Source organism: Diceros bicornis, chromosome 4 (genome assembly GCF_020826845.1).
Source record: "Diceros bicornis minor isolate mBicDic1 chromosome 4, mDicBic1.mat.cur, whole genome shotgun sequence".
Classification (NCBI taxonomy): domain Eukaryota; kingdom Metazoa; phylum Chordata; class Mammalia; order Perissodactyla; family Rhinocerotidae; genus Diceros; species Diceros bicornis.
The window spans coordinates 66993040-67008921 of NC_080743.1; the positions used below are offsets into that span (position 1 = coordinate 66993040).

The 15882-nt window shown below is 42.7% G+C and overlaps 1 protein-coding gene across 1 annotated transcript in view; it reads right to left on the minus strand.

Annotated features, from left to right (window-relative positions):
- LOC131401616 (neuroblastoma breakpoint family member 9-like) overlaps positions 1-15882 on the minus strand; it is a 74610-nt gene that overhangs the window by 19931 nt on the left and 38797 nt on the right. Inside the window, exon 4 of the mRNA XM_058536888.1 lies at positions 236-338. Coding sequence (XP_058392871.1) covers positions 236-338 — 103 coding nt within the window. The remainder of the gene's footprint in view (positions 1-235; positions 339-15882) is intronic.

Here is a 15882-nt window from a genome sequence, read left to right on the forward strand (position 1 = left end):
TACGTCATGTGAGTTTCAGTTCAATAATTTATGTTTTTGAAAAAAGAGTGAATGAGCCTCTGAATAATTGGGGTCCATAATTTTCCAATTATTTTTCTCTAATTGTTTTATAAATATTTCTGCACATGTGCCTGCCATGTACATTTCTGCCTTCTACTGGCCCAAAGTTGCTCCTTGCCCCACTTCAGAGATTCCTACCCCTTCCCCCCAGCCTCCCCACACACACTCCCCTTACCTGAGCTTCTCAGCTAGCGCCCACTGCTCTGCCAGCTTCCCCTCCTCAAGATGCAGCTTCTCCCCCAGCACAGATTCAACGAGGTCTTGGTACTCTCCACACTCTGAGAAAAGACAGAGAGGCCTGCTCAGTGGAAAGCTGGCCATGCTGCTGTGGTCACCGCCTTCAAGGGAGGACGCAGGGTCCATCCCGGGACAGACATAACCCCAGCACCAGGCTCTACGCTGGGATTTCCACATCTTATTCCTCAGCCTCCCAACTACTACGCGGCATTTGGTTACTCCCCATTTTAGAGCTGAGGAAAGAGAAGCTCCAAGGCACAGAAAGTAACTAGACAGATTAACTGGTATTTGGCAAGGTCAGTATTCACATCCCCTGAGACTGACCCTGAGTCCTGGGCCACTTTACCAAGCCTTGCAGGCTCTTAAGGGAAACACTGAGCAGGCGCACAGAGTAGCGATTTCCTGTATGCTTGGGAAAGCCCCGGGGACTATACTGACTGTTGGTTCCCTTGAGCTCAGAATTTCAAGCACAAGTACCTCAAAGATAAAAACATTTACGTGGGTGCAATTCTGAAAAATATAATACATTAGACCATAAATTCCTGAAGGAAATATGCACAGATACTAATCAAGTTTGTGTTAAACTGAAAGTAGCAGAAGGAAGAACTAATAAGTACTGTTTACTCTGTGACAGCAACTGTTTTAGGAGCGTTACAGAAATCACTCACGTGATTCATTGCAACCAGTCAAAGAAGTAGGTACTATGATAGCACCGTATTACCCGAGGATGAATCTGAGGCTCAGAAAGATACACAGCTTGGATTGGAGCCCGGGAAGACCGGCCCTGAGTCCGTGCTCTTCACCACTGCACCATGTTACCTTGACACCCAGGCTTAAATGAGATCTTTCTTCTTCATCATCTTCAAAATTTGTTTCCTACGGCTATGCTATGATTATAAGGAAAGATGTAAATAAAACTTAGTTTGTCCTTTCCTGAAAGCTCTTCTCTTCACATTTTTAAATGGCAGGCTTCAGTTTTTCTCTGTATCAGTGATTTTTAATCACCACCTCCACAATGGCTTATTGAAAAGCAATTGTAGGATATGACACAAATTCAGGCTCAGAGTTGTCCAGACTCCTTCGAAACACTCCATTGTGCAGGTGCCCAGGTTCTCACGATGCCTTTCATCACCACAGCCCAGTCTTACTGAACAGGCAATCGAGCTTCCAATTTTGAGACTGACTGGGGGAGGGAAGGGCCTGCCTCACACACTGGCTTGAGTTTTTCCTGGGGCTAGGGGTCTCCTCCACCTACCCTCATTCTCACTTTGGGCACATGTCTCGCAGCCTAGATTCTCCAGGTCACCGGGACCTGCTGGCTATCCAGCATCCCTGAGGGTTCACCAGCTGAGAGAGACAGAGGGGGTGGTATGCAAATTCTGATTTCCACAGAAACAGCCTCAACCTCACCACAGGTGTCCAATGGTTTCCTTGGACTCAGGAAGAACAGCCAGTGCCCTGGAAGCAGGGCTTCCCTCTCACCAGGCTGTTCCCTGTCTTGATGGTGTCACTCACAGATACCACAGTTTCAGGGAGGAGCAGCCTCATCTTTAAGCTCCTTTAAAGCAGGTCCTATCACCTGTGTTCCCCAGTGTGCACTATCACCAGTTTCTGCAGTGTAAGTAGCACAGTGCTTTGCCACCGGGACCTCAGAGAAGTCTGAACTGATGGGTTCATTAGTTCCAGACATTTAGGCCAACAGTGATGCAGGATCTGATACAGGACAGAAAGGATGCTGAGAGAAACAGTCTAGCCCTTTCCCGAGAGAAGCAGGCAGTTGTGTGGCTGCACCAGCAATCCATATCTGGAACTTTATTCTAATTCCACCCTACACCACACTGCAAACCTGAAAATGTTACTAAACTCTTTGTGCCTCAGTGTCTCCATCCCCAGCAAACTGAGGGTAAAATACCCCCTTCTACTTTTCCTGGATTGTGGTCAGAATGAAGTTTATTTGGACAAAGGGAATAGAAGATAAAGTCTGGAGAGTGTTCAGTATTTTAGAGGGAAGACAGTGATCATTCATCCCTTTGGTGACCATGGCCCTGTAGGACTTACTATATTTCTGCAGCTCCTTGGCCAGAGAGTAGGTCGTAGCTTGGGATACAAGGAATTTCTCCATGAGGTCTTGGAAGTCCTGCTCGCTTTTTGCCAGCTGGGAATGCAATTCTTGGTTGATTTCATGGACCGTCATTTCTGCCCTCGGATCAGACACAGAGCTAAGACATACTGCCATGGTGACGTGTGGCAGAAGAGGTAGAGCCAGGGACTGCTAGAGAAATCCAAACACATAAGGTTAAAAACAAGTGAAATCAAACAAAAACCAATACAAAAAAACAAGTGACATCAAACAGGTTTCATCAGGCCTGATCCAGGAATTCCTACCCTACCGTTGGGAACAACTTGATCGACGCCCCACAACACTTGAGAGTCCGTAACTGTCCAAACAAGGGTCAAGATGCCAGAGCTCAGAGCCACAGGCACTGCCTGTAGCTCAGACTCAGACAGGAGTGATGGAGAGAGCACCCAGCGCGCCAGTTAACGGTCTGGAGTTGCCATAGCAGAATTGGAAGGTGTGGGGTGTCATGGAATCCTAGGAGCCCCTGCCTTCCAGTTGCCTAGGCCACGCTGACAAACAAGGCTGCCTGGTCTCTTCTGAAGGTCACCACCGATGGGGACCACCCCTCAGCAGCCACTCTCAATAGCTGTCTACCCTTGTGCTGATCTACCAAAAATATCTAAGCACAATTCTCCCTGTTCCATCTTGTGTGCATCTAAAAACATCAAGACAGAACAGTTTCCTGACAAATTTTATTTTCTTAAGCACTGGCATGAAGTCACCCCATGTTCTCTTTAAATTAAAAGAGATCTTAAGGCTTTTCCACACGTGAAAGATGTCAAACTTTTAGATTCTCATGATGTTCTTCTCTGGGTCTTCTCCAGTGTTTTCTACATCCATTAAAAAGGACAAAAACCAGAGTACGATACTAAGTGAAGGAAGAGTTAATTTAAAAATTATTTTCTGTCCTGACTCTCTCAGCAGGCTACTTGCTGCATCCCTGTCTTATGTCGACTTCTTACCCCTCACTGGGGCACCATGTTGGCTTATCATTAAACTGAAGTCTGAGTGACAACCTTACCTCCTAAAATCCTTCTCTATGAGTGGGTTGCTTTTTTGTTGTTTTTTTAATGTCAGTAAACACCCTCTCTCATACTTCTCGTTCATGGATATCATTCTTGTCCCACAAGAGCTCTTTCCAAGCTATGAAAATGATTACAATAGTTTATGTGTCTATCCTGAATACGGGTAGTGGCCATTTCTTTTGGGAAGACTTGTAAACCTGATGCTATTTTTTATGTCTTCATTCATTTCACTCACATGTTGAACAGAACAGGGATCAAGAGCAGTTTCTATGGAACATTGCTTGACACATCTCTTTGAATTGTCATCATGCTATTGAGCTGTGGTTGTAGTCCTCTAACAGGACATGGAAGTTCAAGGTCACGGGTCAGGGATGGTTGATGATTCACAGTGTACGTGTGCAGTGGGGTTCAGTGACAGAGAAGCTGGGATTGAGGAGAGAGGGACAGGCAGGGAAGGGAAAGTGATGCCCTGAAGGTCCTCCTCACTTTCTGGTCATCTGTTGCCACCTGCGTCTTGTGAGCCGGAGACTTGGGAGACCCCCTCTGGCACTGGTCTCTTCAGTTTAGCTGCTGGACTTGCCTGAACTGAGGGTGAGAGGGGTGTGACCACGTACCACTGAGCATTTATGTCCAGGTCAAGGACAGAGGACTGCATCGACCGCTTTTGAAGCCCATCTTCTCCCCACCCCACGCCATCCTCCAACAACACTGTGTAACGATATTGGTGTGTGAGATCCATCCAAAGCTTTCAAGAAATCTATTTTTTGGTGTCTGTTGGGCCTGACGTGCTTTTCTTTATGTCTCAAATGCCTGCGATCTACTGGGCCGTACTGTCCTGAACTTGTACGGACTTGCTAACTCTCTGTTTTTTCCTTAGCTGGGTAGAATGTTTATAAGATTTTCTTACTTAAACCCCACTGTTGAAGTTTGAATGAGTAATAATAGGATTTATTGTGTAAGGTGAGAACCTTGGAGAAGACTGGTCGCATCAATGAGCAAAAAAAGGAAATTTAACTTCCATTCAAAGCAAGCTAGAATTTGAAAGTAGGGCTCTAACTGTTTTCAAGGTGAACTGTCAGGTGCCTCAGTCATATGCCCCCAAGGGCTTGTGTCTCTGCTGTAAAATGAGTGAAGTCAAAATGGGGTCAGATGAGCCAGGTCCCCTTCCATTCTACAGTCCTCCAACAGTTTCTCCTCTGCTTTAGAGACTGGATTGAAAATATCCTTGTTGTTCGGCTCTGTCCTACTTTTGTGTTTTGGGTAAAAGTTATACAGCTCAATGTTTCCTACCCCCAAGTTGATCATTATAAGAATCGCTTGGATCCAAAGCAATACTTGAGACAAAAGAACAAAGCGGGAGGTATCATACTCCCTGATTTCAAAATACACTACAAAGCTATAATAATCAAAACATCCTGATACTGGCAGAGAAACAGACACACAGATCAATGGAAGAGAACTGAGAGCCCAGAAATACACGCTCACATCTAGGGACAGCTAATTTCTGACAAAGGATCCAAGGACTTACAACAGAGAAAAGAAAGTCTCTTCAATAAATGGTATTGAGAAAACTGGATTGCCACACGCAAAAGAATGAAAGTAGACCGTTACCTTCCATCACACAGAAAAATTAACTCAAAATGCGTTAAAGACTTGAAAGGAAGACCTGAAGCCATAGAAAACATAGGGAGTATGCTCTTTGACCTTGGTTTTAGCAGTATCTTTTTGAATATCATGTCTCCTCAGGCAAGGGAAGCAGAAGAAAAAAGTAAACAAATGGGACTACATCAAACAAGAATGCTTACCTTATGGTTGGGAACAACTTGATTTACACCCCACAACACTTGAGAGTCCGTAACTGTCCAAACAAGGGTCAAGATGCCAGAGCTCAGAGCCACAGGCACTGCCTGTAGCTCAGACTCAGACAGGAGTGATGGAGAGAGCACCCAGTGTGCCAGTTAACGGTCTGGAGTTGCCATAACAGAATTGGAAGGTGCGGGGTGTCATGGAATCCTAGGAACCCCTGCCTTCCAGTTGCCTAGGCCACGCTGACAAACAAGGCTGCCCGGTCTCTTCTGAAGGTCACCGCTGATGGGGACCACCCCTCAGCAGCCACTCTCAATAGCTGTCTACGCTTGTGCTGATCTACCCACCTGTGTCTTTCCAAAAAATATCTAAGCATAACTCTCCCAGTTCAATCTTGTGTGCATCTAAAAACATGAAGACAAAATAGTTTCCCAACAAATAAAATGTGTTGGGAAGTTAAGCACGGAAAGGGAAACCATCCACAAGACGAAAAGACAGTTACCAATTGGGAGAAGATATTTGCAAATCATATATCCGATAAGGGGTTAAAATCCAAAATATATAAAGAATTCATACAACTCCACAACAAAACAAACAAATGGAAACAACCGGATTAAAAAATGGGCAAGGATCTGAATAGACAGTTTTTCAAAGAAGATGTTCACATGGCCAAAAAGCACATGAAAAGATGTTCAACATCACTAATTATTAGGGAAATGCAAATCAAAACCGTAATGAGATATCACCTCATGCGTCTTCAAATGCCTATCACTAAAAAGCCAAGAAATACGTGTTGGAGAGGTTGTAGAGAAAAGTGAACCCTCATATATTGCTGGTGGGAATGTAATTGCTGCAGCCACCATAGAAAACAGCATGGAGATTCCTCAAAAAAATTAAAAATAGAACTACCCTATAATCCAGCTATTCTATTTCTGTGTATTTATCCAAAGAACACAAAATCACTAATTCCAAAAGATTTATGCACCCCTATGTTCATGGAAGCATTATTCACAATAGCCAAGACTTGGAAACAACCTAAGTGACCATTAATGGATGAATGGATAAAGAAGATGTGAGATATATATATGTACACACATATATATATACACACACACACACACACACACACACACACACCATGGTGTACTACTCAGCCATCAAAAAAGATGAAATCTTGCCATTTGCAACAACATGGATGGAACTTGAGATTTATTATGCTAAGTGAAATAAGTCAGATGGAGAAAGTCAAATGCCATATGATTTCACTCATATGTGGAAGATAATAAAAACAACAAACCGACACAGACCCAGAGAACAAATTGGTGTTTCCCAGAGGGGTATGGGGGAAGGGAGAGGGCAAAGGCGTAAAGGGGCGCATATGTTCGGTGACAGATGACAACTAGACTTTTGGTGGTGAACACGATGTAGTCTATACAGAAGTCGAAACATAATGATGTACACCTAAAACTTACATAATGTTATAAACCAATATTACCTCAATAAATATTAACTTACAAAAAATGAAAACAGAAAATAAACGGCAAGCAGAAATGGAACACCAGTTATGAGAAATATGAGAGGAACAGGGAAATGGTCTGCTAAGGCATACCCTTGCAGCATCTAAATTTCTACCATTAAGAATTCATCCCACTGGGCTGGCCCTGTGGCCTAGTGGTTAAGTTCAGCATTCTCCACTTCGGCAGCCTCGGTTCTGTTCCTGGGTGCAGACCTGCACCACTTGGCAGCGGCCATGCTGTGGTGGCGACCCAGATACAAAACAGAGGAAGATTGGCACGGATGTTAGCTCAGGGTGAATCTGCCTCAAGCAAAAAAAAAAAAAACAAATTAAGAAAAAAAAGAGGAAAATTGGCAGTAGATGTTAGCTCAGGGCAAATCCTCCTCCCAAAAAAAAAAAAAAAAAGGGAATTCATCCCATTGGATCAAAACAGCCCATAAGTATGTCTTTTTAAAATGTAAAAACTGCCTGGAACATTAACTCTATCAGCATCATAGGCTCACAACAAGGGGCAATAATATCTCTGAAAAACCAAGGAGAATGGATTTGACTGAAGACTTATAACAACACTACAAAATAGAATGTTCATGGTTCTGCTCCCACCAATTTCTTAAGAAATTGTTCAAATTCAAATTGAATTTGTTCAATTTGTTCAATTAGTTCAAATTCCTTTGAAATAGCTGTGGGAATTCCCAAAGGGGGGTTGCATCTGCATTCCAGGAACTCCTCCTCCTGGTCACCAAGGTGCACCTACCACTTTGGTCAATCTGCTAGCTGCAGACAACCAAAGGGGCAACTATGCCATGAAGTCACCAAGGACTCTATGACGAAGACGTCTGCCATCTCAAGTGCCAGCTCTGTTGTCAGTGCCTTCAATGCTGTGGCTGCTGATGCCTGATGTGGAAGGAATTCATGTCGTTCCTAGAAAAAGCCAACTTTCCTCTCAGCCAAAACTCTAGCCAACCAATGCTTCTTATGTTTTGAGCCTTTTATATCAACATTTTACAGTTTTGCTCACTATTTTATTAGAACTCCTGTGTCTCAGAGTTCTGGATTGAAACATTTGACTTTCATAGATCACTCCATGGTCAAATGTACAAAACTCTTCAACAACCCTGCAAGTAATTCTATTGGGTTTGGAGAATTAAACCTATTTAAATTCTTAAAAAAAAAAATCATCTGGGAGAGTTAGTACAAATACAAGGTCAGAGTCTTCATTGGTGGTGATTCTGATTCAGCGGGCTGAGCGGGGGGCTGGAATCTATGTGTTAAAGTTACTCAGATGTGCAGTCAGATTGAGGACCTACTGATATCATCAACATTCCTCACAGTTTGGGGAACGATTATTTCATATATGTTATTACTTCTAATCGTCACTATCGACTTGTGAGGAAAGCATTCCCTTTCCCTGGTTTGCTGATGAAGAAACCAAGGCACAGACAGGGTTTGTAACTGGCCCCAGGTCCCCTTGTTGTAAGCGCTGGAGCCGGCTGTCAGGTAGAGTCCCCTCCACCCCAAAGCCCCCTCCCACATTTTCCAATTCACTCTGCGTCAGGTCTTTCCAAGTAGGTGCTTCCTGCCTATACCTCATTTCTACCAAAAACTTCCCAAAGTTAACATATATTTTGGTGTGTATCAGTACTTTATTCTTTCTATCCTTGAACAAGATTTCATTTTATGACTAGACTACATTTTGTGCATTTATCAGTTGATGGACATTTGGGTAGTTTCTACTTTTACTGCTATGAATATTCACATACAAGTTTGTTAGTGACCATGTGTCTTCAATTCTCTTGAGATATACCTAGGAGTGGAATTGCTATATCTACGTCAACACCATATGTAACTTGGAGGAACTGACCTACAGTTTGCCAAAGCATTTGCTCCTTTTTACATTCCCACTAGCAATGCATGAGGATTCCAATTTCTCCACATCCTCCTCCACACTTGTTATCGCCCATCTTTTTATTACAGCCATACTAGTGGGTGTGAAGTGGCATCTCATTGTGGGTTTGATTTCTATTTTCTTAATGACTAATCATGTTAATAAATCTTTTCATGTGCTTATTGGACATTTGTATGTCTTCTATGGAGAAATGTCCATACAAATCCTTTTTCCATTGATTAACTGGATTATTTGTCTTTTTATGGTTGAGTTGTAAGAGTTATTTCTATTTTCTGGATACTAGATATGTCAGATATCTGTGTTGCAACTGTTTTCTTTGATTCTCAGGGTTGTCTTTTCATTTTTTGTGTTAGCATCCTTTGAAGCACAGAAGATTTGGATGAGGTCCAATTTATCTATTTATTCATCGGTTGTTTTTGCTTTACCTGTCATATCTAAGAAATCAGTATGTAATCAAAGATTACAAAGATTTACACCTATGTCTTCTTCACCACATTGCTTTGAACAAGAACTTTTCTCGGTTAGGGTACAGGCATATTTTTGACTTTTGATTCCTGTAAATTGATAGAGATGTCTCCTGACTGATACTCACAGGTCTGCCACCCACTTCATTGGAGCATCCACGTGCTGTTAGAGAGATCTGGGAAATGGTATGTATGACTATCCCGGCTTTGACTCAGGTGAGAGTCCTGGTCAGCTGGTTCAGCTTCTCCTTGACCTCTCCTGGTGTCAAAAATTGTTCAATATCTTTGGAGTTGAACAACTGATTGAGTGTCTTCCTGAGGAACACCTGGGAGTCCGGGTTGTTCTAAAGCTAGTGGACTTCCTCATTTCATTCCAGACAGGGAAGACTGCGGGGGCTGGGTCTGGTCAAGATTTCCATCTCTGGTCTTACATGGAAACTAGCCCTGCTTCAGGGTTTGGGGATGGCTGTTCAAGAAGCTCTTGTTCCTCTCTCATTCCTTTTACTATATACACGACTTCTTTCTAGAAGCAGTGGGAAAATATTTATTTTAGAATATCTTATCTGTTCTCTGCCAATTTTTTTATGTCTCCAAATTTAAAGTGGGTAAAGGAGGACTCCAAGTCAAATATTTTCTTAGTGTCCATTATTGTTCAAGTGATTATATTTAACCCTAAGAACTATATTATTAGTCAGGTTTTATCCTTTTCTTTATGAGAAAAAAAGCTCAGAAAGATGAAAACATACTCCAAGGCCACAATCTAGTGAGGAGAGGAGTGGGCATTAGAAACAAGTTCCGTTTGGCCTTCCAATTTTCATCCATGGTGAGTGCCTTGGTGTTACGTCTAAGACTTCTCTGCCTTTGCCTTGTTTGTGAGAATATTTCCATTTTACTTTCAAAAGCTTTATAATTTTAACTTTCACGTTTCCAATTAACTCAATGTGTGGTGGAAGGTGGTTGTGAATATTAATTTAGTTCTAAATAAATAGTCATTCATTCTCACATCTTTTAGCAAAAAAGTCTTTCATTACCCCCACTGAAGTGTATTGGTGACTTTATTTTAAAAAGCCAAATAATTGCATAACTGTGGGGGTCAATTTCTTACTCTCTACTCTTTCACATGATATATTTGTGCTGTGTCTACTTCCACCAATACTATAGTGTCTTAATTACCGTAGCTTTCCAGTGAGTTTTGAAATCCAGTAGAGTGTGTTCTCCAACTTCATTCTTCTTCAAGGTCGTCTTGGCTATTCCAGGTACTTTGATTTCCATAAACATTTGAGAATTAGCTTGCAAATTTCCCCCCAAAATGCCTGATACAACGTTAATCAGAACAATGTTGATTTGTCATTCTAACAACATTGAATCTTCTAATCTATGAATTTGATATATATTTTTCTATTTATGTAGTCGTCTTTAATTTCTCTCAGTGATAGTTTTGAGGAGTCTTCATTATATGTGTTCTTAAGCATTTAATGATTGTGAATGTTAATCTCTATTGTGTTTTATTGGATTTCATTTTCTAAACACTCAGTCTAGGATGGAGAAATGCAATAAATTATTATATGAATGCCATTGAGGTATAATTTTGGCACAACAGACTGCGCCACTTTAAAGTATACAATTAAATGCACTTTGACAGATGTAGACACTAATGAAACTACTGCTACAGTCAAGACACAGGGCATTTCCATGATCTCACAGCATTCTTTGGGCTCTTTGCAGTCCATCACTCCCTCAACCCTCAGCCCCAGGCAACCACTGTCATTACAAATGTGTTTGCATCTTTAACAACTTTGTATGCATGGAACTATACACGTGTTCTTTCGTGTCTGCATTCCTTCATGGAGCATAATGATTTTTAAATCCACCCGTTTGTATAGTGATGAATGGAAACTAGACTTTCGGTGGTGAACATGATGTGGTGTATACAGAAGTTGAATTCTAATGATGTATACCTGAAATCTATATAATGCTACAAACCAATGTTACCTCAACAAAAAAAAGAAAAATAAGAAATAATAAGAAAAAGACTTATTAAACTTGCCTCTTGATTTCTCCAGCTGGCTGGGACACAGTCAGTAGCGACTGATATCAGCAGTTTCCTCTGGAGACCTTGGCAGTGTTGAGGGCTTGCAGCCAGCATGGAGCCCAGGTGTTGGCTGTACTCTGAGAGGCTGCAGTCTGGCTGAGGTTCGGGGTCATGGACCCAGACAGGTCATCCAGCTGTTGGGAAAAGCAGAAGGGGGTCCAGGACAACCACTGAGGTCATCCCTGGCCAGCACTGGCCAGTTCCTCCAATGAACCCACCACAACTACACTTCTCATAACTTCCTGGTTACTAGACTGAGAGCCCTCTGAAAGTTGGGATAATATTTTATTCATCTCTGTTTTCATGATCCTAGCAGCCAGTCAAGCACTTGAGGAGGCTCTCAGCGACATTTGTTCAACCGATTGAATAAAAGTGGCTGCAAAGCTCCAGTCATCTCAACTACATTCCTGTCCCAAATGTCCTGTCAGGGATGCTCTGCTTTCTCCCAGGATGTAGCAAATCCCCTTCCTTAGACTGGGGTCTGCCCTCCCCTCCCCATGTCCTAGGACACTCACCTGTGGTCAGCTCTGATGAGGAAGGGATGGTCCTCAGGGATTCCTCACAATGGTTCACCCTGTCATTAGGAAGAGATGTCCTCGGCCTACTCTCTCATCATCTGGGCTGCCACAACTCCTCGGTTTAGGAAACCTATCACATTTTGTTGAAACTATCTCTTCATATTCTTCCTCTCACTGCTTTGATTTCCTTAGGGAAATGTTATTGAAATGCAAACTCCAAGTTCTTGACATAGCATAAGGAAAATTAGGCATTGAACACATATTTAAGACATATTGTGTCTAAAGCCTTTCTCAACCATAAATGCAGAAGAATATTACTATCACTGCTTCAGATGCAAGGGTCCCCTTACCCTGGCCCCTCCTGACTTGAGGGCACAACTGTTTAAGGTAAGAATAGACCTCTCCAACCCTTCTCCAAATACCATCTATCCCTCTAAGCCCACGCTTGAAGGGCATCCACAGTAACAGCAGCTCTGAGGTTGAGGCTAGGGGGTCTGGGGAAGAGCCTCTGGGGTCCCATCCTCCTCTTTGAATTGGTGTTTCCCAGCAGTAGAAACCAACCCTGATCCATCCTTGGATCTCCTTGGCAGGAGCACAGGTTCTCTGTGGAGTAAGTTACTCTCCCAGTCCTCACCGCTCAGCTCAGGCTGCTCCTTGAGGAGTGGATGATGCTGTACTCATTCCTCAGTTTCCCTTGATTTCCTGAACTCAACTTGTCCTTATTCTCACCTCCTTTGGCATCCACCTGCTCCACCAGTACCTTCACCTTCTTTGGGTTATTATCATACTCCCAACCTGCTGATTTTCTTTCTTCCATCTGCTCCCTCATTTCTGTGTTTTCAGGGTGTGGGCTCAGCTCAGGCTCCTACAGGAGACACACAGAGAAGAGACTAAGGCCCGGTCTCACTTGCAGTTCCCAGGGCACGTTTAGCACGCATCTCAGTCCCACATGCACTCAGAGAAAAGTGAGCAGGAAGGGACTTTGGAGAATTTGAACAACAATGTTATCTTACTGATGGGGAAACTGAGGCCCAGAGAGACTAGGAGATTTTCCCACGCTCTCTCACCACTTGATGGCAGCAGAGCCCCCACTCAAGCCTTGGCCACAATCTTCCCTGTCCAAAGTACTTACCACTCCCTCCAGGAACCCACATCTGAATTTCAGGGGACAATGGATCAAACATCAGGATTTCCACTGTTCCAACTCAAATATCTCAAGGATCTTTCTGGGGACAAATCTTTTACCACAGTTCTGTAGTCCTATTATTTATACTCAGTCAGTTTTCAAACCTGGCTGACACAATGGGACCAAGGAACACACAAGTAGTCAATAAAATTTATCATAGCCATAATTAAAATATATTTATGTGATTATCTGTAAAATGTCTGGCTCTTGTGCCAGAAGCTCATCTTCCTGAGAACGGGCACTCCGTCTGCCCATTCACCCCGTGTCCCCAGTGCCTCCACAAGACACTGCCAGATAAAAGAGTCAGTAAAGACTTGTCAAGTACATAAATAACAGTTAGCAAGAATAGCTAACTTGTACTGATGTCTTCCACTCCCAATCACATTTCTAATCAAATCCTATCCTAGGTTTATGCTGGATAAAAGCACAGACTTAGGAAAAGCAGTCAAAGATTCAAATACCAACTCCACCATGGACCAAGTATGCTTTAGTGGATGATTTCATTACCTGCTTTGAGCATGTTTATCTCATGCAAAAGAGAGAAGAATGTCAAACGTAAAACAGAGAAGCAGCCTTGACCACTAGAGCGTTGGATGACTAAATGCGATAACAGGCAGTAGATAGGGCTCCAATCCCTGGGCACCAGCTGCAGAGCTAAAGAACACCTACTTCAGAGTCAACGTGGTGCTTGTCAAAATCCTCTGCACAGCAAGAATGGTGAGCTCACCTTCAGGTGACTGTTTCCAAGCCTTTGTAATGTGAAGGGCACTATGAACGGCATTTTGGGCACTGGAGGAATGTCTCTTTCATGCTACCAACCAAACCTCTAAGAGAAGAAAGAGGGTACAATACTTAGCTCCACGTAACATTATCTGCAAATCCATCGACTGTCTCTGTTTCCTATGGCAGATTATTTTTAGCTCCTTGTTCTCCTGAGCTCACCAGACAAGGTTTTATAACAAGTGCCAGTTACCAGCACAGGTGAACCAATTCAAGGAGAGCAACGAAACAGCCACTATAGCAAGTTCCCCAAACAAAGTCTTTTGAATGCAATCTCTCCACTTATTTGGGCTAGAAATAAAGAAAAGATCTATTTTTTCAAGGCCTATTCTAATGAAAATTTAAAAGTCTCTGTGTTCCAAAAGTCTCTGTTCAAGCCCAATCATGGAAACCTCACTTCTCAGGGTGAGTGGGTTCCCAGTTCACTGCAGCCTGGGCTCTGTCAAGGGCAGTCAGGTAAACTCAACCTCAAACCTCTTCTGTGAACCAGCCCCTCACCCTCAACATCCAGAACAGTGTGTGAACCCAACAGGCAGGAGCATCCAACAAGCACGAGTGATGTGTTTGCACTGCTCTGGGCCCAGATCATCTGAGAGAACAGAGCATTCATAAAATAGAAGAGAACAGAGAAAAATCCTATTGATTTCAGCTTTTCCAGGATGTCAGTTAAGTTAGGCCAATGAATGTAAACTCATTGAGTAAATCTCTCCATAAAGGGTTAATTGTTGGCAAAAATAAATGGTAGGTACAGATGCTATCCAGTGTTGGCAAGAGGGTAGAGAAAAGAATATTCTCATAAATGATTGAGAATATGAATTGGTAAAACTTCTTTGCAAGGCAATAGGGCAGGATTTACCAAAAATTAGATATATGCAAATATATTTCTAAACCGAGCAATTCTCTTTCCAAGGATAGACACTAGAGACATGCTTACACAAGCTATGATGGAGATATACAGATATAGATGTAGATATACAAATGTCCACTGCAGCATTGTGTCTAACAATAAAGACTGGAACCAATTTCACGTCTGTCAGTTGGAGAACCTTTATTTAGAATGGTCCATCCACACCCTGAAAGGGTCTGCAGTTGTTTCAAAGAACAAGGCAGATAACAAAAATGCTGATGGTGATGGATGGTAGGAGCTAATATGCACCGAGCACTCACTATGTGCCAGGCACTGGGCTCAATGATTTACCAGCACATCTCATGTAAACCTAGGTCAAACCATGTAGGAAGAACTCCTATTTGACCCATTTAAAGTGAGAAACTGAGCCACAGAAAATTGAAGAAACTTAGTCAAAGTAACACTGTCACCCAGTCAGGTTTGCCCCTACAGCTTGTGAGACTAGAGTGCTCTCTTTTCTTGTCCTCTATTTTAGGGATTTCCAGTGAGACAGAAAAATACCAGCCTCTGATGCCCTGCACTGATCTGACACTCACAGCCTGACCATTTTATTTTGTTTTCCTGTTGGAAATCATCTCAGATACAGAACATCAGCCCCAGACACGATTACCCTGAAACCTTGACAAAATTGGACAAAACAAGGCTAGCTCGTAATTTCATCCAGGCACAGACAAAAACAAGGTCACTGTGCAACCTATGAAATCCCAAACACCCTCCTGTATTCATAAGGAAATGACTGTTACTTCTTCACTCCAATCATAGAATTGTCCACGCTGACTACAGTATTCAATATCGAACAAACCCTGCTTCCTCCCATCCTCCCCCAAATCACGCAACCAAAGCCCCAATCCTACAATAGGTTCTTTCTAACACCCTCTTACTCAGACCACGGGATGTGTTCTTTCTGGCTCCAAGGAATAAAAAACCCAACTTGTTTAACAAGAGGTGTGTTCCTGATGATTTGGCTTAAGGGAATCGACACCAGGTTTCCAGGGATGAGCAGCTGTAAAAACCCAGCCTCGGGAAGAAAGGCTGTACACACTGTCTGTAAGAAACGTAGGCTCTGGAACTCCAAAACTTGTTTTAACCCTTAAAAATTCTACCAAACCCCTTTAGTAACTAACGTGAACCTTCCGAGTTCAGGCAGGATTTTTCCACGTCTGATTTAAAGTAGAGAGATTGAAGATAAGGGTAAGAGAGAAGCTAGTTAAGAGAGAATGTGCAGCCCAAACATAGCTTCAAAGAACCTGGAATCAGTCAACTCCG